Source organism: Ipomoea triloba, chromosome 5 (assembly GCF_003576645.1).
Source record: "Ipomoea triloba cultivar NCNSP0323 chromosome 5, ASM357664v1".
In the NCBI taxonomy this organism is placed as follows: domain Eukaryota; kingdom Viridiplantae; phylum Streptophyta; class Magnoliopsida; order Solanales; family Convolvulaceae; genus Ipomoea; species Ipomoea triloba.
In genome coordinates, this window is record NC_044920.1 from 31,199,231 (window position 1) to 31,224,806 (window position 25,576).

General features: G+C 35.7%; 4 protein-coding genes across 14 annotated transcripts; 1 reads left to right on the top strand and 3 right to left on the bottom strand.

Moving 5' to 3' along the window:
• Positions 1 to 815: 815 nt before the first annotated feature.
• On the bottom strand, positions 816 to 6,801 carry LOC116019114. 3 transcript variants are annotated; one of them, XM_031259214.1, is made up of 9 exons: positions 6,641 to 6,801; positions 3,411 to 5,977; positions 3,251 to 3,319; positions 2,665 to 2,817; positions 2,247 to 2,410; positions 1,981 to 2,128; positions 1,700 to 1,822; positions 1,340 to 1,427; positions 816 to 1,155 (listed from the first exon to the last, which is right to left on the bottom strand). In XM_031259214.1, exons 2-9 carry the CDS (start codon positions 5,922 to 5,924, stop codon positions 977 to 979), a joined length of 3,438 nt encoding a protein of 1,145 aa, XP_031115074.1. In that variant the 5' UTR covers positions 5,925 to 5,977; positions 6,641 to 6,801; the 3' UTR covers positions 816 to 976. The 3 variants fall into 3 exon arrangements, with proteins under 3 accessions (XP_031115074.1, XP_031115073.1, XP_031115072.1); XM_031259213.1 differs by having other exon boundaries at positions 3,411 to 6,138; XM_031259212.1 differs by having other exon boundaries at positions 3,411 to 6,216.
• A 669-nt stretch (positions 6,802 to 7,470) lies between these two features.
• On the bottom strand, positions 7,471 to 12,557 carry LOC116019124. Of its 7 annotated transcripts, none has more exons than XM_031259232.1 (13): positions 12,317 to 12,557; positions 11,941 to 12,122; positions 11,477 to 11,527; positions 11,187 to 11,317; positions 10,950 to 11,066; positions 10,704 to 10,823; positions 10,071 to 10,138; positions 9,505 to 9,662; positions 8,784 to 8,837; positions 8,336 to 8,445; positions 8,098 to 8,211; positions 7,834 to 7,959; positions 7,471 to 7,698 (listed from the first exon to the last, which is right to left on the bottom strand). In XM_031259232.1, the coding sequence occupies exons 2-13, from the start codon at positions 12,118 to 12,120 to the stop codon at positions 7,671 to 7,673; spliced, it is 1,257 nt and encodes a 418-aa protein (XP_031115092.1). In that variant the 5' UTR covers positions 12,121 to 12,122; positions 12,317 to 12,557; the 3' UTR covers positions 7,471 to 7,670. The 7 variants fall into 7 exon arrangements, with proteins under 7 accessions (XP_031115092.1, XP_031115095.1, XP_031115090.1 ...); XM_031259235.1 differs by having other exon boundaries at positions 7,834 to 7,918; positions 8,784 to 8,852; XM_031259230.1 differs by having other exon boundaries at positions 8,784 to 8,852.
• Positions 12,558 to 16,298: 3,741 nt separating this feature from the next.
• LOC116019123 (glyceraldehyde-3-phosphate dehydrogenase GAPCP1, chloroplastic-like) lies at positions 16,299 to 20,160 on the top strand. 2 transcript variants are annotated; one of them, XM_031259228.1, is made up of 14 exons: positions 16,299 to 16,591; positions 17,121 to 17,218; positions 17,322 to 17,389; positions 17,476 to 17,514; positions 17,587 to 17,687; positions 18,243 to 18,355; positions 18,463 to 18,562; positions 18,653 to 18,799; positions 18,906 to 18,966; positions 19,085 to 19,182; positions 19,255 to 19,397; positions 19,490 to 19,573; positions 19,684 to 19,773; positions 19,853 to 20,160. In XM_031259228.1, exons 1-14 carry the CDS (start codon positions 16,514 to 16,516, stop codon positions 19,911 to 19,913), a joined length of 1,281 nt encoding a protein of 426 aa, XP_031115088.1. In that variant the 5' UTR covers positions 16,299 to 16,513; the 3' UTR covers positions 19,914 to 20,160. The 2 variants fall into 2 exon arrangements, with proteins under 2 accessions (XP_031115088.1, XP_031115089.1); XM_031259229.1 differs by lacking the exon at positions 16,299 to 16,591 and adding an exon at positions 16,668 to 16,801.
• Positions 20,161 to 20,358: 198 nt separating this feature from the next.
• On the bottom strand, positions 20,359 to 25,574 carry LOC116019136 (DCN1-like protein 1). 2 transcript variants are annotated; one of them, XM_031259253.1, is made up of 11 exons: positions 25,382 to 25,573; positions 24,906 to 24,970; positions 24,415 to 24,551; positions 24,047 to 24,105; positions 23,864 to 23,887; positions 23,376 to 23,458; positions 23,202 to 23,266; positions 22,329 to 22,378; positions 21,081 to 21,182; positions 20,822 to 20,881; positions 20,359 to 20,698 (listed from the first exon to the last, which is right to left on the bottom strand). In XM_031259253.1, the coding sequence occupies exons 1-11, from the start codon at positions 25,382 to 25,384 to the stop codon at positions 20,591 to 20,593; spliced, it is 756 nt and encodes a 251-aa protein (XP_031115113.1). In that variant the 5' UTR covers positions 25,385 to 25,573; the 3' UTR covers positions 20,359 to 20,590. The 2 variants fall into 2 exon arrangements, with proteins under 2 accessions (XP_031115113.1, XP_031115114.1); XM_031259254.1 differs by having other exon boundaries at positions 20,591 to 20,698; positions 24,906 to 24,967; positions 25,382 to 25,574.
• Between the last annotated feature and the right edge of the window lie 2 nt (positions 25,575 to 25,576).

A 25,576-nucleotide genomic window follows, 5' to 3' on the forward strand; every position in this document is an offset into this window, starting at 1 on the left:
TCGGCACTTCCAAAGCAACTTCTAAAACGAAGACAGGAAGATTATGAAAATACACCCTACAACCCACGAACAACACAGACTTTTCGAGCTAACAAATAAGCAGTGGTATTTGCAAATCGTTTAATAAAAGTAAAGCTAACACATGACAATCATTAATTATTTTTCTGATATCTTCTAAGATAAAATCAAAAGAAGAAATACAATTACAAGTATTAAGACCCTGAATAACTACGAGTGCATCTAATTCAATTTGTCTTGAGTATACTTGTGGTCTACTCCCGATTTGTACCGAGTCTACTCCCAATTGCCAGTTATTTTAAGTTGATAAAATAAACCATTGAACTAAATTCCTCTCCGCCATGGTCCATGGATGAACAACGAGCAGCTGCTCTCCACTTAAATTGTCAATGGCCACGATGGAAAGTCGTGTAATGAGAGTATGAGACCATGCTTATGAGATACAGCCAGTAAAAACTAAGTCTAATAATTTAAAAGTTTCTTGTGAGATACAAAAGTTATGGATTTTCGGTTGCTTAGGATCCTCCCTCAGATTTACTATTGCCCAGCTACACTACAACAAAAAAACTCATCAGATCAGATATGCAGATGGCTGCAACCATAAATCAGTGAATGCTACTGCTGCAGTCACCAAAGGCCTTAGCAGTAGCACTACATATAACTAAACTTTTTTTTTTTTTTTTTTTTGAAAATATTCAGATGGCTGCAACCCATCAGATCACACTAAACTTTCTTTTGAAAGCATATATATATATATATATATATATATATATATATATATATATATATATGTTCAATTCAGACGTAATTTGCACCTCGTATCTTCATTTCCCAAAAATGGCCATTGCTGGTTCCAAAGTGAAGAACAAAAAGGGGGGAGGGGGAGGGGGAGGAATTATATTATACCCAGAACAACCAACGAATATATTACTACTCCACAACTAGTTATGATGATGCCTTATGTCTTGGGTGCTTTTGTCTGGGCGGCAGTGGACAATGACCGTAAATGACTTGCAATTTCTGTGAATGATGGCCTGGATGCGGGATTTGGAGCCCAACACTGCTCCATTAAGTTTCTCCACTCTGGATCACAGTAACTTGGAATACTTGGTCTCAATGTGTTGCTCACTATGCCTCCTGCATATCACACAATTAGGAATGTCATGTTAATTAATTCAAAATACGAGTTAAATCAATAACCACTCTGGCACAAGGCATGATGCATAACATGCTGTAATTATGTTTCAAATACATACAAGCATTCAACACTAGTTCTACCAACTGTTCAAAAACGGCATACAAGAGAATCCAAGAAACACACCTATGATTGCACCATAATGCATGTTGGCATAAGGCTCCTCTCCAGTGAGAATCTCCCATAAGACAATACCAAAGGAGAACACATCAACCTGTTGAACAGTTATCCAAAATCAGTGTAAGAAGATTACTTGATATGCTTGAAAAGTAGACTACAGACAGAAAATAAGAATCCATCCATCCAACCATCAAAACATATAGTAACCCATAATAAAGAAATTCAGATTGAAAATAAAAGAAGCGGAAAGGTTGAAAAGTCTCCAAGAAATTTCTGTTCATAGAGTGTAAGGCAAAAGATGCTACAGTAAATGGAAGAAATTTTATGTATGAGAAGAAATTTGACAGACTGATAATTACAACTTACTTTTTCAGAAACTTTATTGCTGCTACCATTTAACAGTTCAGGAGCCATCCATGGAAGTGTCCCCCTAACTCCACCAGAGACCAAGGTGTTCCGTTTTATCTTTGACAAACCAAAATCACCAACCTAACGAAATAATAGCAATATCAGCACATCTTTTTCTCGACTTCTCTTAAAATTAAATAGTTACAGAACATAATTTATCAGAATAAATATCAGGGTAATTGATCCTAAAGAAAATAGCTCATCACAGGTAAGCAGTTTTAAAATCTCATCAAAATGACCTTGCATATAGGTCGCGAAGGATCTTTCAAGTTCACCAGTAAATTGTCACATTTCAGGTCGAAATGCACAATATTTTTTGAATGCAAGTATTCCATCCCAAATGCTGCATCCATAGCTATTATGAGCCGTTTTCGCCGATCAAGATGCCTGCAGACACGCACTTACAGTCAGCTTTATGTTGTTTAGACATTACAACACAGTGATACACCCAAAACTATACAACCACCAAAAGTTAAAGAATGACATCAAGCAGAGGGAATAGTACCTATCTTTGCGAAGTAGAACATGCCTTAGAGAACCATCCACCATATACTCGGTTACAGTAGCAAGAGTTCCGCCTATTCCGTCTTGTACTACACCGTAAAATGCCACCACATTTGGGTGATGAAGCTTTGACAGAATATCAGCTTCCCTCCAGAACTCTACAGTCTGGAAACAAGAACAATATGAAGAGCAAGAACTAGAATAAGTGACAAATGAGAGACTAAATAAGAACTTAAATGAAGTAACAATTATGGATCTAATCCTCCTTTAATTTGTTTTCTAAGGAAAATTAAGGGTTTACAAAGTTAATGAAAAGACTCTCGCTGAAACTCAGGAATACGTTTATTCTAAATGCATAAATGAAAAGAAAAGGGGAAGGGGGGTTGTGTTGGTTTTATGTTTAGTTGAAGAAAGATCACCAATCTCTCTTGCTCTGATGATCGCACAGTGAAGCAACTCTTTTTTATTCGTTTAATTGCAACATCGGTCCCCCTCCACTTTCCATGGTACACTGTCCCAAATGTGCCTGAACCAAGTTCCTTCAATTCCTCAAGATCTTCATTCCTGATGAGCTGCAATGCAAACAAAAAAAAAAAAGGCTTTGAAAATAAAATTTTAAAATAAATAAATAAATATGTGAAAAGACATTGCCTTGCATAAAAAGGCCAAAGCGAAGCTGTATAACGAATTTGGAATTTTAGGATGTTCTTAATGATTATGGTTTATTAAAAAGTAATATTAGAAAAATATCGTATCTTCCTAAGCATTGCAATACTTTTTAGAGTGTCATGCATCCATGGCCAGAAATTTTTTTAAGCAAAAGGCTTCAAGGACCACCACTTTGCACATGCATTCATGGTGTTTTGTGCTTACAGAATGAAGTCAATGCCAGAAAACAATAACTTAATCCTGACTTAAGCAAACAACAAGTTTCTCAAGCATATAACAAATTCACAATACAATATTCATCTGCATAGTAAAAGAACACAAATGTTGAAATCTTACCTGCAAAGAATTTATGTCGAAATCCACCAAAGGTCCTAAAGGAGGCAGTCCAATATTTCTAATTCCATCCTTCATGAAATGAAATCGATCAAAATCACAAATCAGAATAAGACCCATATCAGATCATGGCTATAATGTATTACATCATAGAGAATTATACCTCATACTCTGAGTTTGGACCATAACCAGAATGCAACATCACAGAATTGGTTCCAGCACTTGATAATTCTCTCTGATTATCCTCACCAAGATTAACTTGCTGATCCAAATGGCTTAAGGAAACTCTATCGTCTGCAGAAGGCATTATACCATATGGTGAAGAAGCCTCCTCAATTTTTTGAAGCCCAGGAGAATACCCAAGATGATCTTGGTCGATTAGAGAAACATCTCTCTTAGCAAACTCATCACCTGCCAACTTTTGGAAGAAGGACCAGTGCTTTGGATCAAGGTTTTCCATGTTCACACTTACACCAGCTCCATTCTTAGATGTTGAACCAGTGTCACTTAAACTACCAGAAAGTATAGCTTGTGCAAATATATCAGAAAGGATATCACGAGGGAACCTATCATTGATATCAATTAGGATGTCTCCTTGCTCAGATTTAGCTCCACCAACACATGGTTCTTCTGAAGTAACAACCCCATTATAATTCCCTATCTGGTCTGAATGCTTAGAAAGACCTTGATTATTATTAGGCAATAGATCACTGCCAACCCTGTCTCCCCAATGAATATCAGGAAGACTATTCCCTGGGTCTTCATGGTGTTTCTCGGTATTCAGTTGGCTTGCAGCATTAACCCTTGATCCAGCTTCCACTGTATCATCAACCAAACCAATTTTACTAACATTTTCAGTGGATACTGTTTCTTGGAGAACAACAGGGCTCTCATGTGCTTTGTTTTTCATATCCAGACCAATTGGTATTGCCTGCTTCACCCTTTGAGTTTTGTTAGTGGTTTGAGGATCAGCAGATAGAGGGTTTTCAGTGTGAATGGTCGGCTCATCCTGTACCAAATTTAAGTTTTGCACTTTTTCAACAGATTCTGTAAGGAAATCTGCCTGTGCAACATCAGGATGAGGATGGGTCATAAGAAGCTGAGAGTTGTGTGAATCATCTGACTTTGATATCCTGTTTAGCAACTCTGCTTGCTCTCGGGGGATTCGCTCAGAGCGAAAAACCCTCTGAGGAGGAGGTGGTGTAGTGGGCTCAAAGAAGCTCAAATCAATTGGAGCAGGTTCTGAATTGCTAGGTTCAAGAACAGATGCACTGCTACAATTATTTCCACCAGATCTAGGAAGTTCAGGACTAACAGTTTCGAGGGCAGAAGATATCTGTATCGGATATTGTGACCTTCCCTCATTCTCAATGGGAAAGTAACCTTTAGCATTTTTAATAACCAAATGCGAAGCAGAAAGCTGCTCATTTGATAACATTTGATCACCTTGAACTTCACCTCCCTGATAAGCTGAAGCATTGGCATCTGATTTCACTGGCTTTATACTACTTTGTAAATGCTGCTCACTTAATCCATCCAACAGCTGCTCCTCAATATCTTCTTTCTGAGCCAAAATCCCATTTTGTCTTGGTATGAGACTTTCAGAGACCCGCATATAGGAATTCAAATTGTAAGTGGATTGAAAATTCTGCGGCTTACCGTCATCATAATGTGGTAGCTTACCTGTGTCCATCTCAACATTCTGCACATCTAGCTCAGCTAAGTTGTTAGCAGAAGAGCCTAGACAATGCAAAATTGAGCTTTTCCTGGATTCAAGGTCAAAGCCATTGACAGCAACAACATACTGAATCTCACAATCAGCATGAGAGCTAGATAGACTAAAATGAGTATCCTCCAAGTCAATCATAGAAAACAAAAACATCCTAAGCTTTTTTGTTCCTTCTGTATCATCTAAAACATTACATTCTTCCATCATATTCTGCAAATCCTCGTCACATGACACAGAAACTAAAGCATCAAGATCCTCTCCAGGAAGCTGATATTTTATAATATGAGTGTGGTCATAGATTGCTATAGCCTTGTGCCATAACTCATGCCACATTATGTCCTTCCTTACACGGATAATGCGTGTATCACCTCCAACATACCTGAGCTTTCCATCGCTTGGCCGAGGTAGTATTTTTCCACCAAAGCTGCAAAGGATTTTAAGCCGTGCCACTAAACTATCAGATGCTCCAGATGAGGCATAGATTAGTGATCGAAAGCCATTGTGCTCTGAGGAAGTCTGTTGTGCAGGTAGCATAGACCCACTGTTACTTTTCTCTTGGCATAATAAGGAAGAATTTCTTTCATCAATATCTCTTGGACCTTCCATTGTAGTAAGCATGGAAACATCTGAACCTCTCTCGGATCCAGTATGAGCAATTCCCAAAATACCTTTTAGCTCCAAGTAACCAGGTGTATGATTTGGATCAACAGAAGTGTTTGGAAGCTGGGGCTTTCTGGTATTAAAGCGGTCAAGCATGAATTCAAGAGAAAACTCTTCACCTGTCTGTATTGAGTAATTAAGCACAGGCTTAGTCTCTTGATGGTTCAAATCAGGATGATCATATTCTTGTAGGTCCCTCTTCAAAACCTGGGTTTCAGGAATTACTTGTGCATTGCTCTGTTCTCTAGTGTTATAATGCAAGTGGTTTTGACCCTTTGATTGCTCCATCACAGCAAAAAGTAGATCAAAACTCTCTTACAAGTGATGCCACAATAGCTCACCTATTGTTAGGAATCGGAAAGAAGTAAGGGGATGCAGAATGAAATTGAATAAGCAATTCGCTCCAGCAGAGGATTATTCCCAATTACAGAAAACATATATTTCAAAATCAACCACGATTCAGAGTTGAGCAACCATCAAGGTGAGTCAATACAGTGTGAACCTTGAAATGAGAAACAGCAAAATGCAATTTCAGTACTGGGACAAGAGCAACCCAAGTGCAATGATGTGAACTAATACGCTGGTGGAAACATATAAAAAAGAGATTCACTGTCATTGCCGTGTACAAAAGCTAAGACAATATTGAAGCAAATCAGGCAGGAAAATAAAATTGTGATATAACAAAGTTAATAAACTTGAGTTGGTTTTTGAGCATCTGCCTAGCTTGGCAGCTCTAGGAGAGTAATGCCTATACTGTCGAGTCTAGTCAAGCAGACGAAAGAAGCAAGCATTTTAATGGAATTAAGGTCCAATTTCTGAGTAGAGAGAGAGAGAGAGAGTTTCTTTATTCAGTATCTGAAAAATCTTATCGAAATTGAACACCACAACTGGGTAACCGTATACCAGTATGCGTATCCTGCCTAGAAAAACAATAATAATACACTAAGAGATGGGAGGGAGGAGGGGAGGGGGAATGGATTTAAAGTCCAAATAAAAATGTTTACCATGAAAGAAAGAGCATACTACAGATTGAGCTTCAGAGTGAAAGCGGCGGCATTTTGGTACAGAGTGAAGTGCGTGATGCGGTTCGGAGCATGAAGAATGGATGCTTTGGGGAATACAACGACGGGAATGGGGATGGGGATGGGGATGGGTATGGGGCCTCGGAGTCAGTCGGCGATTTACTTGTCTCACGCCACATTAAGTCAAGTTTTACTCAAATTCCTAACCTGTCCCTCTAATCCTCACCTTTTACCCAACTGCCACTCACTTCCATATACAAAACTCCACTTTATTTTTTGAGATTTAAGAAATCGAGAATAATTATTAAGTTTTCAAGCGAGATGTGCTGTGAAAGCATGGTTTTGTTACCTTCGAAGTAATCCACTTTTTTTTTAATAGTTAAATACTGAGTAATAATATTGTAAATGGTTAGAAGAAATTGAATTTAGAAGTGAGGTTGCTGGGAATCCAAGGGAGACAATCCCCTCGTCAGCATAGCTTTGAATGCGACTAATACAGCCGGCCTGATCCATCGCATGATCCGCGAATACCGCCATTGCCCACTTGAAACTTGAAAGTTGAAGAAATCTTTCTTTTTGTCTTCCACATCTTTATGCTTTTTCTTTCAACATTAATTAATTATTTTTTTTGAAAATCATTAATTAATTAATTATTCATACATTTAATTGAAATCAACATACAAACCAATGTTACGTTATTCATAAGTGATCAAATACCAATGCAAATCAAATTGTATTCATAATAATTATCTAATGATTGTGTATTTAACTCCCAAAAAAAACTGTTAACACGTCAATACAATTTTAAGAGATTTAAAAAAAAATTGAAATATATTTTGAGTAATAAAATCTTAAACAGTGTTTAATTTGTTTGATGTGAGAATTTAAATTTGTTAGTTATTCTAATACAGTGAGGAGAAACAAAAATTAGTATTATAATATTGGTAGGAAGCAAGGATTCTTCGCTAGCTAGCTCTCCAGAGACTGTTACGTTGTTGCCGCTAATTTTCACTCACAAAATGTTGCAGGAACCTGACCCCCTGTACACATTGGGAAGGCAGCGCATCTTTGTCATTTGTCAAATTAAAACAGGGAAAATAATGCATTCTAGCCTAGTTGATGCAAATTAAATTGAAACTAGACGACACGACAATGCATGCATGCCTGCAGCTTACTTCTTTAAATCTTCATAACGGATTAATGCTTCCTGAAATTTTAGCCAATGTGGACCTGTTTCCTGCAGGTTCACGTTTTGCGGCCCTGAAAGATAAGCCTGAACAATAAACTCTGGACTCCTTACCCTATCAATATAATGCAGCATAACACTACATTAGAAAGAAATTAAATATGGCATGTAGCTAGATAGGTACATAATATATAGCAGATCGATAAACAACCAGATAACTAGCTTAGCTTGCTCGCAAACAAAACTAACTAACCTTCCATCGTATTGTGATAACCAGGCCAAGTAGGCTGCACCAAAGTACATGGATTCAAATGGCTTCCTAAGATCCTCAACTGACTCCACAACATAAACCTTGTAGCCCAAGTCCCTAGATGAAAATTCAGCAGCAAGCTAAAGCTAAGTACGACAATCATCCAATCGATCAGTTGATGAGCCATGCATATAATGTTAGTATCAACTATATATAGTAATTTTCTCACATACATACGTACTTGTAAAGCCAGTGTGCTGTGGGGTAGTCAATTCCCATTAATCCAATGCGTTGCCCAATTCCATTTACATAACGCATGCACACAATCTCCGCAATAGCACACAAAACAGTCTGCAAATTAAAATGATCGATCGAGGTCGGGATTGGATGCATGCATGAGATCAAGAATATTCTTTGAGCAGATCGAGGATCAGGATAATTATATATATATATTAATACAGCTGCATGCAGAACATATATAATAAATTTTAACCAAGCTAAGCTAGCTAAGGGCCCTATCTTCCAAACCATAAACCCCAAATCTTCAGCAGTATGTACGTGCATAATCAGTTCAGTTTTCCAACTAATAATGAGACCAATTTAACATTATTATTGTCAAAACTACACAAGATGCATAATGCTTACACGCTTCAATTCCAATGATGAGTAAACCACTGATATATACTTACAGGCTTTATTCCTGTGGTACTGTAGTGCTTGGCAATAATGACTTCCGAAACTGCCTGGAAGAAAGGTAGCTATCCCATTGGATTAATGGAAATTACTGTATTATATATGTTTTATAATAATTATAAAACATATATTTTCTCAGCAGATCAGATCAGATTTGAAGGCAATCAAGTTGGATGTGCAAAAATTATAGCTTTATAATTAGTACAGTATCGTGGAAACCACTCATATAAAGTATGCATTGCATCTCTCCTAGCTTCATCACTTTGCGATAACACACAAGCTAAGGCACCAAAAGCTACTGCAAGCTAAGGGAAATATGTAAATAGAAATGCATGGGGCATATCCACACTGCTCTTATCCTGCATCTACCTAATCTGAAGTCATAGAAACAAGTCCAACTGATATTTTAAAACTCCATCTTATAATCCATCCGGACAACATCTTGTCATAAACTCATATACATAAAATAAAATTCCTTAAATCCTGTAATAGGGGAGCAGAAGAGAAAACACAATTTAAGTAAGGGAGTGGACAAGAAAACACAATTTAATTAGTGTACAACTTCATGTGTTTAAACCAAAGAATATGAAACAAAAAAAAAAAAATTAGCAACAGAGAAAAGAGAGGGAAAAAAAAAAAAGAAAAAAAAGAGACTTAGCTCTCAAGTGTTTGTATTTCCAACCGAGCTATATTCATAAGGAGAACATGTAACCTTACCTTGAGTTCAACCCTGGAAAGATAAGGTCTTGTCTCAGTGTCAAGAGAAAATCGGACTTTTCCTCTTTTCTCCCCTGACTTGCTCCATTCTTTACTCACACTAGGATGATTCCACATTGCTTCCATGTCTTGGGCTGAAGCTCGAGAATCCCAAGTACCTGCTCCACCATGTATATAAGTGAGAAGCAATTGTATTTTTTTCAAAAGTAAATTAAAAGAAATTTAAAATTCATTTGGAAATGTTATTAACCATACTAAGAAGAATAAATCCAGGTTACAATTAAGGGTCTGAACCATAATGTTCATCAAAAGCTGCAACATTATATTTAAGAAGCAGATTGTCTCCTAGTTCTGTATTGCATGTGTACTAAATGAAAACTTACAATTGCAGAAGAAATTTTATATGTTCATTAGAGCAGAGCAACAAGAAATATGTGCTCTCAATTGAAGGCAAGACATTCAAAGCTTTCATCTAGGTGGGGAAATCCAGAGATGCAAAATAATAGACTCATCCACAAATATAGCAGAAAATGCCAAGTAACCTGAATGAACAATATGTAGACTACCTTTTTTTTCTGATCCAGCAGCAGATGTTGAAAGAGCACAAGGCAAAGGATTAACTTCAAAGATTCTCCTGAAAAAGAAAAAAGTACAGGTTGGTAGGTATAACTAAAAGAATACGGAATATCATTTATTTAACATAAAATGCATTATCAGAAGTCTCTGGATACTACTCTTGTAAACACGAGGATATTTACATGATGACTTTGCTAACTTTAATTAGGAACTACAGTCACAATATTATATATGTAGAGCTGTAAAATGGACTTTTATCTTAAATGCTACAAACACATTTGCATTGGACCTTTAAAGTTGTATACTTTACCATGAAAAGGATAAACTAGAAAGATGTCATCTAAGTTCTGTAATGCTATAAACATTAAAAAACCAAAAAAATATTCACAAGTTTCATATTTGTTTGCTATTGCATTTCCACAGATGTGCATGTGATGCCATTCGCAAAATTCACATGACTTAATACTGGCACTTCACTTTGTATTCCTTTAATTTGAAGACGATTTCCTTTTGATTGAAGTTATCAAACAAGTCATCTAAGGCAAGGAAAGTGACAGGTGGCATTGACATGCAGAAAACTGCAAAGCCAATCAAGCTAAAGGGCATGCAGTGGAAGAAATAACCTGGATGGAAGGCTTTCCTTGACAGAAAGGTATCGTTTCCAATATAATAAAGTTGACTTGTGAGCTGCCTTCTTAACACCGCCCTTGTATGCCCTTACCATAAATTCTTCACTTCGTTCTCTGTTCTTAATATTGTATGGGTTTGAACAAATATTCAGATTCCAGCAGCAGCATTGCAGATAGCAAGATACATAAAAGGAAGTATAAGTAAAAATCGAGCAATCCAATTAATCTTCCACAACTTACTTTTGATCATAATATGACAGCCACTTAAGATATGCAGCACCAAGATACACATTAACAAAAGGCTTGTACAACATTGTTGAGTTCTCTGCCACTTCATATATCCGGAACCCCAATTCACTGCAGAAAGTTCCATCTTAAACATTGTCCTTCACGCATATAGGCTAACAAGGCAACTTTTCGAAGTTTTGTGCACGTCTAGTAATTTAATTAAAATAAAAACTTTATATCGATCATTACCTGACTATCCACTCGGCAGTTTTCTGTGTGATCTGCATGAGTCCCATAGTAACTTCTTTTGTCTTTTTGTTGTACTGCATAGCAAGTGGCTGCTTGCCACTTTCAAGTTCAGCAATTGCACAAAGCATGTCCTGCAGAATATGGTGAAGACATATCAAATTAAGACAGTATATGTGAGGTATTCACAGCTGCTGAATTGAATGAGGATCAGATGAAAAATAGTTCAACAGTACAATTTCGAGAAATCCTTAATAATAATAATACTGCCTATTAGATGCAAAAACTCTTACCGAATCTATCTGCGAAACAAAATGCCTTCCAACAATAATACTTGATACAGCCTGTGAGACAATCCCAGAACAAGTTATACAAAGAAAGAGAAGTAATTACATATGGTGTTATCAAGTAGTGTGAAATTACAAGAATGACTTGTTCAAGTTGCCAGAGCATATTACGATCCCTAATCCACAGAATAAAATACTCATAGAATGTAGAAACTGATGAGTGATTGTGTGATGATGCAATTTTTTTGTTTTTATGGAAATGATAATTTACAACCACAACTAATGAGCACAGAAAACGCAACCACAATCATATAATGAATATTGATGTAGGACTCATACATTAGACCTCATGAGCCACTGAGATGCCAAACTCAATTACTATACATATATGTGTGTTGGCGTGTGATGATGCAATAATATAAATAAATGTATGTTGGTAATTTGTTAATCAAACACATATGACGACATACCTTCATCTCGGCCTGTGTCAAGTAAGGCTGACCATCAGGATTGCGGGATAGATGCACTTTTGATCCTTTGGTCTCGCCAACAGTAATCCATTCCGCAGCCACATTAGGGTCCATCCACATTGCTTCCAAGTCTAGGAGATTTACACAATCATCCCAGAATCTAAAGCTAACAGAAGCCATCCCTGCCACCCACACATCCTTACATCAATCAACCTCTTAAACATATGCGGATGCATTCACAGCAATTAATTAATGTGTTCAGACATCTATCAGAAATGCAGGATATGATACATATATTAATTTTCACCAAGAAATTAAATATATACTCCTGTATGTATGCAAAAAAGCAAAACCAATTGATTACTGTAACTAATACCTGGAGAATAATAGCAAATATGTGGATAATTTCACAAATTTTCGGCCGATCGATGTGTTGTGTTAAATAGTTCATAGGAGACGAGGAAAAACTCCCTCCTCCGAGATGGTGCAGGCCGGCAAATTAACATATGTTACTTTGAAGAAAAGGAATATAAGTCGTTGGGCTGTTGGTTGGCGGTTATTAGTCGGTGGGGAATGGGGATGGACTTCCATTTTCACTCGCATATTATGATTTCAAAGCTTCCTTATTAATCCCACCTTAAAATGAAAATGAAATTTCATATTTAACTCAAACCCATCCTAACAACCTCCTACAAATATTCGAGATTCAAATTATCTTTTTCTTAGTTTTTCTTTTTAATAAATCATACTAGTATAAATTTTCTATGAGCATTTTTATATATGTTGTATTGCTTAATACTGCAAATATTGAAAGATGAGATATAGCTTCTAATTTAATAAATATTTTTCTCTAATTATAAAATGTATAATGTAAATTATAATGTTTTATCTCTTTTTTTTTCTATATGTGTGATATGTCTGCTCTGTTCTTTTTACATAAACATGATTTATTACATAATTTCTTATTTATTTCTCTTGCGAACTAAATAATATAATAATATTTTTTTATATTCATATAGAAATTATATTTTATTCACTTTGTTTTTATTCTTTCAACAAAACGTTGCGTTATATTTGTTGTATTAATGTTTGATATTATAAACAATGCCAATAGGCAATAGTGTAGGTGGCAACGGTACTGCGCAATTGGTAGGTACACCTAATTATTTTGTAAAATTCGAAACCATACCCGAATCTCCGTTCGTTTACAATCCGGTTCCGACTTCTTTTTTTTTTCTACATTGAGATTTTTTTAAATTTTTTTTTGTTTGGTGGGCTGATCTTATACTCCTGTATAACATCAAGCCAGTTAAGGTTTGGTCATAAAGCAAAATCATTTTTTAAAAAAGTGGATTCAATTTGTATAGTATTAAATTGTTTTGCAATATATGTTTAACCTAACTTGTGGTCAATTTTATATGTGGTATCAACCAAAAAGTCAATAAAAACAAGTAAACTAAGGGTGTGTTTGGAAACCCGGAAAATGACTTCCGGAAATCATTTTACGGATTTTCTTTGTTTTGGAATGCTTGGAAAATGTGATCAACGGAAAACAATTTCCGTTAACCAATGAAAATGGTGTCAATTTTCCGTAAAACAACTTCCGGAATATTTTTCCGGAAACGAGTTATACGCACAAAACATGAAAAACCATGGCTAGTGGCCGAAAAGGGACCACTGGCCGTAGTGGAAAACTGGTTTCCGGCAGAAACCTTGTTCGCCGGAAACCTGTAATGGTTTCCGCCGGAAATTTGTAGTCTCGTTTTTTTTTTTTTTAATTTATTTTACTTTTAATCACATTACTTTAATATTATAATAATTTTTATATTTTAAATAAAATAATTAAAATGTTTAATTATGCAATTCTACCCATTTTCTATAAAATGAACCAACACACAAAAACAGTTTTTCAGAATACATCAAAACACGGAAAATGAAATCATTTTCTGGAAAATGACTCATTTTTCAGAAAATATTTTCCAGAAGTCATTTTCTGCTTTCCAAACACACCATAAAATTAAAATACAATTCATGGGTCAAAGAATTATAGGACATTGACAACCTAAATTGTATTGAGAATATGAGTTTGCGTTTACATTATGAAAAAGATATAGAGATAATATATATAGTATGTTCTTATACTTGAGATATTGTGAAACTAAGTGCAAAGTGACCGGAGAATGTAATTGGAATGAATTCCATGATTGATCTATTAATTATTGATATTTTTATGAATTTTAATCATTGATTTTTAATTTAACCAATATTTGTCCTTTAACTATTGATTTTGTTATAATTTTGATCATCTGGTTAAATAGTTGATTAATTTCACAAAATTTAATGTGAATAATATAAAAAATAGCTAGCATAATTGCCTCTCAATTTTGCATATTTAAGGGAGTTGAAATAAATGATATAATCGTCTCTAATTTGACGTAGAGACTTATCAATAGCGTGATCCAAATTAACTTATGTATTAACTTTTAACCATTAAATTTAACCCATGCTAAATGAACATTTAACCAAATGATCAAACTTGAAACAAAATTTAATAGTCAATGGATCATTTATGGTAAAAACTGAAAGCTTATGATAACATTTGATAAATATCAATAGTCAATGAAGTAATTTTTAAGTTAACTCAATATAGTTGACTTCATAAGGTTGGACTATTATAAACGTGACATCTTCTAATTAGCTAGCATGGTTAGTTCTTAGTTGATTAAATATCTAGACTATGTTTTCAGCTATGACATCCTAGTATATATTACAAGATTAAATATTATAGTATATATTTCTTTAAAAATGAAAACAAAAAACAATTAATGCGTAAATCTTTATTATACAACTTAAAACAAACCATTAAACTTAAATATTAAATAAAATCAAAATAATAAACAAATTAAGATAGAGGAAGTTCAGGAACTGATGAAAGTCATTAATGGGTATATGCAAGGGGATAAAGGCCAAAACAGCTGATTGACCGTACGATATGGCCTATTGTGTGACATCCAAATGAATTGGAGATTTGGACTACCTGTCCCCCACAGACTAAAGTACATTGTTAAATATCAAAAGAAAAAAGAAAAAGAAAATGAAAAGTGCATTCCTTTACCCATGCACGTGTTTTCATAACCTCTCCAAATCCACCTAACACACGTCTCTGTACTCCATGTTCAGCCCGGCCCGCTAAGGCCGCTAGTTGATAGGACGGACCTACCGCAAAACATTTAGAACGGGTACTCCTATGAGTTTGGTGCAGAGGCCACTCTAGAACGCACCGCAATCACTTCGATTTACGTGAAACCTACTTTTGTTTTGTCCCACTGTTTTCCTACAAAAATTGCTAATTTAATAGAGTATTGCTAATACAAATATTTTCTCTCTTACTTTCACTATTTCATACCGGTAACCTTTTAGCTATTTTTTTCCTTCTATCGGTAACCTTTTAGCTATTTTTTTCCTTCTATCTCCTATAGGAGAGATAATTTGTCCCTTTCTAGTTTCTAAGGCTTTATAATTTTTGAAGTTATAGTATTGATAGTATCTCAAATACGTACAAATTGGGAGATTGAATCGTATTTAGGTTATTTTATAGTTTGGTTGTTAATTTAAGTCTTAAGGGATGTATTCAATCATAAATTTTATAGACTTGACTTTAATCAACTTTAAAAGTTTTGTTATATTTAATTTAGACTTTTAAAAACTCCTTAAAAGTTTATGAGTATTGGATTCAAACTTTTCAAATCTTTTTAAAAGTACACTAGTATTCCATTCAGACTTTTATACGGTCTTTAAAAATCTATTTGAATTCAAAAAATTATTAACTTTCATAATTTTTGTCAAAATAGGATTTTTATAAACTTTTTATTCATTAATATAAATAGATGGAATTCAATCATCAAACCCAAAACTTTTTTTCCTCTATTTAAACCAAATATACTTTTCATCAATTTTACGGTACGTTTCAAACTTTTCATAAATATTCATATACTTTGTTACGAAAAATTATTATTTGGTAATGTTCAAAGTAGAATTTGTTGGTGCAAACAACAACAAAATTACTGTACTATTGTTCGCAACAATTTGTATTGATACTAAATTAAAACATATTAAATACATTTATTACTAATTTTTAAAATAGTAGCATAGCCAGATGGGGATTCGAAGTTTTGAACCGAAGTAGGTGGTGATTGAGAAACTTTTGATAGCATAGCCAGTTCTCAATGCCCAGACGATAATTTCGGCCCGAGTATTGACGCAATGAAGAGCGAAACGGGCCGGGTTGGGTTAATAATAATAATAATATTATTATTATTGTTGGCTTAAGAATCTCCGAAGCAGCGCTCATTTTACGCATTTTAAAAAGCAGGGAAGGACGGTGTGCCTGCCTGCCTGCCAGTGTCTCCTCCTCCTCTGTATCTCAAGAGCCATTTTACTTATAATCTCAAACCACCTTTCCTCATCTTCCTAGGGTTTTGCATATATATATATCTCTCTTATCGATCTATTTGGATTGGATACTCATCATTGAGCGGAGGAGGTCATACTGCTTTTGCAAGCAATAGTAAAAATGGGGTTCTCTTCTCTCCTCAGATCTGTGCCTGCTTCCCCGGTTCTACACGCCTCTTCATCTTCCCATCGCCATCAGGTATTTTCTTTTCTCTTCTTCTTTTATTTTTAATTCCTTTCAAGATGCCTTGTAATAATATTATGCCCTCTCTCTATTGGGTGATACTGCTCTTTTGTTGCAAACCATCTTACTTTAACTTGATTCAATACCACCTGCCTTTTTCTCTTCTTCTCTCTTTGGCTGAGCTACTTTAGAATTTGCGATCAAGTTTCATACTTTATGTATGGGGTAATAAACTTATACTTGCTCCTTCCTGAAAACCTTCTGACACCCTAAACCTGAATCTTCCCTGCTTAAAAATCTTTTTTTTTTTTTTCATTAGTAATGCTTTTATTCACAAACAACACATCTTTCTATTTTCTATTTGTTTCTACATGTATCCTATTCACAATAAAAAGCTTTGGATTATGAAAACATGAAGTAGTAAACTTTTTGAGTGCTCTAGTATGTGATCTTACAGTTTCTATCTTATTTAAGTTGATGCTTATGCTTTCCTTGGTCTCCGAGAATATATTTCACTGATGTAATTTGGAATTCATTCCTCAAGGCATCATTGACTGGCTTCAATCAAGGCTGCAACTCCGTCAAGTTTGAATCAAGCATCTTTGGTTCCGCTCTTCCAAATGTTCATTCATCTTCTGTACAGTTGCGTTGAACCTTTTTCTCTTTCTATGCTATATTGGATACAAGAAGTTAATTGCCTCAACATGATTATGCTTTAGCTAACTTTGATGCTCCATTCCTGTAGAGGATCTGGTTCCAGCAGTATTCAACCTGTTAAAGCTACAGCCACCGAACTACCTCCAACAATTCCAAGTATCAAGCTTTAACCTTTTAGCCTAATGTATATGGTTTAATGAGAAAAAATGTTGCTAATCGCTATATTCTTTTACTTCCCTCAGAATCACGAACTACTGGGAAGACAAGGGTTGGGATCAATGGTATGTACTGTCTGCTTAAATAGCGGCCATCAAATGGTATTTAGCATGTAAAAAAACTTCAACTTTTTGCAGGGTTTGGAAGGATTGGAAGGTTAGTTTTACGAATTGCAACATCAAGGGATGACATTGATGTGGTTGCAGTTAATGACCCTTTTATTGATGCTAATTACATGGTGAGAATGTAAATTTTGCTAAATGATCTTCTCTTTGCATGGAAACTTGTATTAGATATTACTATACCATTCAACTTCAAACCAGATTATTTAGTTAAGGGGAGCATATGCTATGGAGAAAAGGACTTGACTCTACATGTCATCCAAACCTGGAAGGCCTCATTGTTCCAACTTTGTCTTGCAGTATTTGCCACATCCTTTAGATATTGTGAACCATTGCCCATGCTAGAAGTCCTAATTCAATGTGTCAGGCACTAGTAGTTAGGCTGTAGTCTTAAATGTTGTTTTAACTTTTCAAATCACTTGAAAAAAGTCATCACCCTTGGGTGGTGTGTGCAAGGTGGGTTGGTGTAAATCTTAACCAGTTTCTTCTGCATTTCTGCATGTGACGTGTGAATCACTGGTAAATTCTCTCCAGTGATTTATTCATGCGTAAACTTTTTTATAGTGTTGACATTTTTTTGTTGTTGTATTCTATTCTCATATATTAAGGTTGCATACAACTACAACAGTTTTTTGAGTTATTACTGATATGTGCTGCATTATTCTTTTCAGGCATACATGTTCAAGTATGACTCCACTCATGGTGTCTTCAAAGGTACCATTAGGGTCTTGGATGAGTCTACTCTTGAAATAAATGGGAAGCCTATCAAAATTAGCAACAAGAGGTACAGCTGCAATATCACCAGTAATAAACTTATGGACGCAAGTAAATAATGAAAAGAAACGGGATTGTCATTGCTAATACTTACACAGAAAAGTCTTTGCAATACAGGGACCCATCAGATATTCCTTGGGGTGATCTTGGAGCTGATTTTGTTGTTGAGTCTTCTGGTATCTTCACCACAGTTGAGAAGGCATCTGTGCACAAAAAGGTCAATAATCTTAGGGTTGCCTGGTTGCCTCAACTTGTTCTCCTCTATCTCTATCAATGCAGGGGCTCTTAATGTTTATTTTATTTTTAGGGTGGTGCAAAGAAGGTTGTCATCTCAGCTCCATCTGCTGATGCACCTATGTTTGTGGTGGGAGTTAATGAGAACACATACAAAACAACCATGGATGTCGTTTCCAATGCCAGTTGTACCACCAATTGCCTTGCTCCTTTGGCCAAGGTTTTACTGCTTCTTGAGCCTTTAAGGAGATGTGATTTAAATCTTTAATGTATAGGTAGATTATGATCTGACCTTTGAAGTTTTGCTTGTTTATATTATTTCATAGGTGGTTCATGAGGAGTTTGGCATTGTAGAGGGTTTAATGACCACTGTGCACGCTACCACAGGTTATAGTTCCATCATTGCTGTCCTTGTTCTCTAGCTTCTCCTCACTAAAAACCATTGCACTCATCAATACCTTTCTCCATTACTTTAATGCATACCTCCTCTCCCTTGATTTTTCAGCCACACAAAAGACAGTTGATGGCCCTTCCATGAAGGATTGGCGGGGAGGCCGTGGAGCTGGGCAAAACATAATCCCCAGCTCAACTGGGGCTGCAAAGGTATGAAATAAATGCCAATCGTGATCAGTGACAAACTTCCATGTGACATTCTAATTCATATTGTATTTGTAGGCTGTTGGAAAAGTTCTTCCAGCACTTAATGGTAAGCTCACTGGAATGGCCTTCCGTGTTCCCACACCTAATGTCTCTGTTGTAGACCTAACTTGTCGGCTGGAGAAGAGTGCTTCTTATGAGGATGTCAAAGCAGCCATAAAGTATGCTTATGCCTTTTCTCATCTTCCCCTCCTGTTCCTTGTTTTTCATATCTTCTATTGCTTTCATTGAACTGTGTACTTGCTCTCTCCAGGTATGCATCGGAAGGTCCACTGAAGGGCATTCTTGGATACACGGATGAAGATGTTGTATCAAATGATTTTGTTGGTGATTCCAGGTGACAGCATGTTGTTCTTTATTTGGTTCTTCTGGACACACTCTCCTCCAACTCCATAATTGTTAGCAAACTTTTATAACCTAGTCAGTTTTGTTTTGTTGTGTTCATAGGTCAAGCATTTTTGATGCCAAGGCTGGTATAGGTTTGAACGATTCTCTCATGAAGCTTGTGTCTTGGTATGATAACGAGTGGGGTTACAGGTATATACTCTTCTCTCTACCACCGCTAATGTATTTGCACAAAAATAAATTATGTAACCCATAACTGGTTATTTTGCAGCAATCGGGTGTTGGATTTGATAGAGCACATGGCATTGGTTGCTGCTACTGCCACCAACTGAATATCGGAGATGGCCAAGTTGCAAGCAACATTAGCTAGTTAGGCTATAGAGGAATTGTAGGGAGTGGTTAGATTTGTTGTGGGAGTCCATTTTGTTTCTGAATGGACGACATTCATAAAAATAACGAATAATTGGGTGCTTGTATGACAGACAGACAGACTTGTTATTTTAAAAATATTTCGTACCATGAACCATATAATATTACGCTTTTTGAGGTTGCGTAAAAAATGCGGTTTGCCATTATCAATTCCTGCCTATTCTCTTGAAGATGGTGTTACATTGTTGTTATATGAGTTTGCATAGTGAGTGAATGGCAAAGAGTTTTGATGTGAAATTCTTGGAGTATGCAGTAGAGAAGGATTTGGTATGTAGAGTAGCAAGAAAGAAATTTCAGTATTTGATTTAACAACCAAAGCATGTCTAAACTCTAAATTAAAACAAGGAATTTGTTCAAATCACACGGTCGGTAAAGAAATCCAAGCCCAACTCAAATAATAATATTTTAATAATAACAATCTCAGATGGATGGAATAATAATATACTTTCTTACATAGTCAGCAATAAATAGTATAGTGTACCCTAAACAAACACTACTACTACACCAGAATATGCTTCAAATCACACTTTTGAGCAAATCCTCCTGAAATCCACCCACCCACTAGCCTCCAATCACTCACTCATTTTTGCTGCACTATACCATTTTCCATCAAGTACTCAACAAATTCATCAATCAGATAAGGCCATGCACCCTCTGCATCATAGTTTGTTAATGCAGGGTCCACACTCTGCATTAATGAACACAACAAACAACACCATAAATCATACCATACTTCTTCACTATTCTCCTTACTTTGACTGCAATAAACAAAGAAATAAATAACATTTCTCCAACTATGCACACAACTTACTCTAGCAAATTCAAGAAGCTGAGACCAAGTGTCACGTGAGATGGCTTTATTATGACGTGCCTGAATACATGCCAAATTAACCGTAAATGATCAAAACCTCATGGGGAAGGATGGTTCATGATCACAAAAGTCAAAATTTCAGTCCATAGTAAACTTATCAGAAATGAAAGTCTATTAGTTAAAAGTAACAAGTTCAGCAAATGACAGGTCTTGAAAAAAAAAATCTGCAAACAAATTACAGAACAGAAATTTTGGTCACCTGTAGGAACTGGCACCAATGGTCAACCAGTGGCCAATGTTTTTCTGCAAATAGCAACTGCCACATTCCAATTGCTGTATCCAAGGCTAAAGATTTCTGACCCTGCAATTAACAAGTGTGTATCCATATTCATCAGCCAACCAGGACATTTAACATGAAATGATAATTTTACATTCATGTAAAGTGGTTAGTATGTCTACCAGGACATTTAACATGAAATGATATTACACTGCATTTTAACTTATAGGGAAATTTTAAAAGTATGCAATGCAGGAAGAGGGGATTAAAAATTAGTTAACTGCTTATGCTTGCCTAAAAGCAATTGTCTTAACCTGAATTAGGGCAACAAGGCACTTAACTGCTTAGGCTTCCACTCCTCTTAGGATCTAATGCATCTTGTATCGAAATGCCTACTGCAAAAAGCAAGCAAGCCATACCTACAGAGATACACAGCGTTATTCCCTCATTATTACTCATCTCTCTTAATTTTTCAAATCCTTTCCAATCCAGTCACCAGTCAACAGTATTCCCTGTCTCATTTAATTGTTAACCTTCCTTTTCCCCACCTTACAACTATAATTGCTTTTCCTAAGCATGCTTTAGTCCTTGTCCATTCCAAACTACCCGTTATTGTTACACCTTAAAAAATGAAATTTGAATTAGCACCCCAAATACACCAACTTGAATATTAAGGGCAAAAGTATAAAATAAGCTTAGCAGGCCAACTTCTTTAGGAGTAGTGCAAAGTGAAAATGAGCCAAATGGAATGGAAGGGAGCAGTAGTACTTTAATGTAATGTACTAGTTTGGTACGTTTCACCAAAAAATATAGCCACAAAGCATGTAGCTGAATACAGAATGCATGCTGATGTATTTTGTTACTAGTCCCTTGTATAAAATTATATGCTTTCAGTCAAAGCACACTAAAAATTTTGTTACTACGTATTTTAAACAATAATCAACAAAAATCAGGCAAATGAAGGCTCCACAAGACGTAAAAATAATTTGTCTCAAGCAAAGGTAATTGATTGAAAGCAAATCTGGACCAAGTGTGAAAGGCTCCTGCATTTATGCAGGGTTTAAACCCTAAGGAAGCTACATGCGACATTATATCTATTTTCAAAGTTGTTCCAAAATTGTGAGGGCACAATCCCAGCCACTTTTAGGTAATTGAGTAAAACACAAAAAATTAGATAAAAGGAATAATGAAAAGATTAAAAAAAGAGAATATATTTATCAACAAATTTACCTTCTCCTTTGCCCAGCCGAAAGCAAAGTTATAGATCTCACGAAACTTGTCTGGACAAAATAAACCAAAAAATTCAAAGATAAGACTTTTTATTTCAATATCTGACTAATGATATACTTATATTAACCTTGTGTCTTCACTAATTACAATGCTTACATCTGACTTTAAGTGTGAGTTTTTTCTTTCAGAACATCTAACAACACACTAACCAGCTTTGGTATGTCATTTATCTTGCTTACACAAACCTTGTGTCTTCACTAATTACTATGCTTACTATGCATATGTAAGTTTTTACTATGTTGAATACTGTTTGCAATTAACTTTATTGCACATTAATGCAACCATAAATAACATATGCAACTTCAAATGCAATGGTCATGAACTTCATTAAACAATTTGCAAAGTCAACCTCTCAATGCTCAGACAATGTGCCTAGTTATGTGTGTCACATAAATTGGGGAGGGAGAGCATTATAAATAGATCAAGTATTACTATATTTAATTAGATCACAGTTTCAAGTCGTATAGATAGTCTCCATGTTGTGCAAGGTTAAGGTTGTGTGAATCCAAAGTTCTAAACCTTCCCAGTGTTTGTGAATGTTTCAAATGTTTGGACCCGGTTTCTTTTATAGAAGCACACTGTACAGAGTAGCTTTAACATAAACCATAAACCCATTTTGTATTGCATGCACTTACTTAAAGCCTAGGCAAATGTATAAGACAGCAGGAAGTAAAGAACATAGACAACTTTGGGGGAATCAGGATTTCAAATCACAAAACTATTCAGCACCTAAAAAACTGAAAATTACAAAAAGATGGTTGAGACAAGGCAATTGCTTCTTCAATTAACAGTGCAAACATTTTCACAACATACGTTCGTCTTTCAGCTCAGCACGCATGAAGGGTATTTTTTCTCTGAACTTATCCAGTGAATCTACTCTGCCATTTCAATACAAACTTCATTAGCTGAGATCAAAAGTTATTAACTGTAACTTTGATGGATGCAGAACCAACTTGAAGCTCTCAAATGAGCTTGCTCTACACGTACCCAAGGGATTGTAATCCACCAATGAACTCCTGCTTGGAAAATTCACACATAGTAGCAGCCCTCATGTGCCATGAAACTACCAACTGTGGTTAAGGGCAAATGCGATGTCAAATAAAGATTAGGGATAATTGATACATTTTACACGAAAAGAAAAAATTGCTCTTTGCACAAGAAACACAAACAATGAGAGAACCCGCAATTATATAACAAAGTATTTGTTGTTGATGTAATAGGCAGCACAATCTCATCCCTTATTACATCTTAATTAATTGGAAAATAGTTAAGTCCCAAGAACGCTTGGCTGAGACTCTTAAGAGAATATGGCAATTAGCTATTATTTGAATCACTTTTTCCATAACAACTCCAGTTCCACACTATCTTTCCAGCACCTACTCCCTCCAATAAGGCAGCTTAGAATAGGATGGAAATAAAAAGGAAAATAGAGAAGGATAAAATAATGTGTTTTGGCATATGTTAGGTATACGTACCATGACTATGTCCTGAGGATCAACCTGTCAAGAAAATTTCCAGTTATCAAATTGGCACTAGTACCCAGATATCCAAAAAGAGGATTGCGCAAGAGACAAACTTAAATCCAATAAACAACTAACCACCAAACATTTAAAAAACACATGCACACACAAATAAAACTCCCAACCAGGTAAACCTACCTGAATATCATTGCAGAGGAGACTAATACCATCAGCCATTATCATGTCAGCATAAGGATCTGAAAAACAAGACAAGCTCTAAAAATAAGATGAATTCATCAAGCATGTAAACAAAAAACAAAAGAATTTACTTAAGATCTGCTTGTAATTAAAACTCCACTGTAGAGAAGAGACTTCTTAATGCCATTTTGCATTTAGTTTCTTGATAGTTTTGCATTTCAGGCAAAAAAGGCAATGTGAAGATGATCTATTGAATATTGCATGACAATGAAGGTAGCCTTAAATTTCCTGGCCACCAAATTATGAATCTTAAAAGGTTACCTTAAATCACACACACATAATATAACCTTAAAAGGTTACCTACTTACCTTTATATCTATTGTAAAGCTCCTCCAAGCGTCTTTTGTCTGCAGATGACTTAACCTGGGGCTGGCTGTAGAATACATCTAATGCTCCTTCAAGGTGCCAATCACTTGCCTTCAGAGCTTGATGAGCTACCTTTTCACTACACCAAAAATAGAGATGGTGCAGTTGAGGAAGAGAAACAAGGCTTTGCAACTCAATTGATATAAATTTTGAAAATTAAAGGAGTCAAAAAAATGCTTATAAAGAAGTTTCTCTTAATTTAAAGCAGTTCTTGCTCAGTCACACAAAAAGCACAATGGATACACATGTGAGTTGAAGCTAAGAGCACGTGCAAGTTCAGAGAGTGTAAGAGAAAACATAGCAAATTGCAGAACTAAAATTAACAGCAGTGATATTTCTATACATATCCACTTAGATTAGAGGCCAATGACAGCTGAAGAGTGAGAAGCTAAGCCTACGGAACAGAAATTGCAATTGAAAAGGTGTAAGTTACCTAGCCCCAGTAATTGTCATGAATTGCTGAAGTTTGTCTCGGTGTCCTCTACCCAGCCTATTCTGCTTATGAATAAAAGGATAAGAACAGTCACAAGTCGCAACAGCGTCTCAAGAAGAGCCAGAAAACAGAAAAACAGATGCAATAAAAAAAAAACCCGAAATCGAAATAAATAAGCTGCTAAGGCAGATAACACGCTGTATCAAAAAGCAAACGTATTGAGATCTAGAGAAGGCAATGAATTTGCACATATCAGTAGGGGTAAAATTTGCATAAACAACATGGAAATTAGGTCTAGAAAGATGGAATCTTTGGGTCAGACAGAGGCAGAAACAACTGAATGGACGGTTAAAAGGAATAACAATTTGTTTGTAAGAGAAAAGGGCGTATGAAGAATTGCAGTATTTATTGTGATAAAAGATTCAACCTTGAAGAGAAGAGGAGAAAAGCGAACGAGGGAGGCAATGAGAACCTACCATTTTCTTGAGCAGATTTGATGCAGGAAACCTAAATCGAAGAAGAAGAAAAAAAGTATATATGTATATGAATGAGGTTGTGGCGTAGGGAGAGAGAAACACACGCCTTGGGGGTTTCCAGATTCTCCTCTCTAGCTGAGCAGAGCAGAGCCAGCGGTTGATGGTTTTGCGTTTATGTTAGTGTGTTCTTACCTT

Excerpts from the sequence above, each read along its gene's own strand:
- LOC116019114 (XM_031259214.1), bottom strand. The coding sequence starts at position 5,924 with ATGGAGCAATCAAAGGGTCAAAACCACTTGCATTATAACACTAGAGAA. Across the intron at positions 2,129-2,246 it reads GTTCTACTTCGCAAAGATAG|GCATCTTGATCGGCGAAAAC; the intron begins GTACTATTCCCT and ends GCGTGTCTGCAG. Across the intron at positions 1,428-1,699 it reads GCAATAAAGTTTCTGAAAAA|GTTGATGTGTTCTCCTTTGG; the intron begins GTAAGTTGTAAT and ends ACTGTTCAACAG.
- LOC116019124 (XM_031259230.1), bottom strand. The coding sequence starts at position 12,120 with ATGGCTTCTGTTAGCTTTAGATTCTGGGATGATTGTGTAAATCTCCTA. Across the intron at positions 8,212-8,335 it reads ACAGCACACTGGCTTTACAA|GGACTTGGGCTACAAGGTTT; the intron begins GTACGTATGTAT and ends ATTTTCATCTAG. Across the intron at positions 7,960-8,097 it reads TTATCACAATACGATGGAAG|GGTAAGGAGTCCAGAGTTTA; the intron begins GTTAGTTAGTTT and ends TTATATTGATAG.
- LOC116019123 (XM_031259228.1), top strand. The coding sequence starts at position 16,514 with ATGGGGTTCTCTTCTCTCCTCAGATCTGTGCCTGCTTCCCCGGTTCTA. Across the intron at positions 16,592-17,120 it reads CATCTTCCCATCGCCATCAG|GCATCATTGACTGGCTTCAA; the intron begins GTATTTTCTTTT and ends TCATTCCTCAAG. Across the intron at positions 17,688-18,242 it reads TTATTGATGCTAATTACATG|GCATACATGTTCAAGTATGA; the intron begins GTGAGAATGTAA and ends TATTCTTTTCAG.
- LOC116019136 (XM_031259253.1), bottom strand. Across the intron at positions 24,552-24,905 it reads ATGACAATTACTGGGGCTAG|TGAAAAGGTAGCTCATCAAG; the intron begins GTAACTTACACC and ends TTTTTGGTGTAG. Across the intron at positions 20,882-21,080 it reads ATTGGTGCCAGTTCCTACAG|GCACGTCATAATAAAGCCAT; the intron begins GTGACCAAAATT and ends GCATGTATTCAG.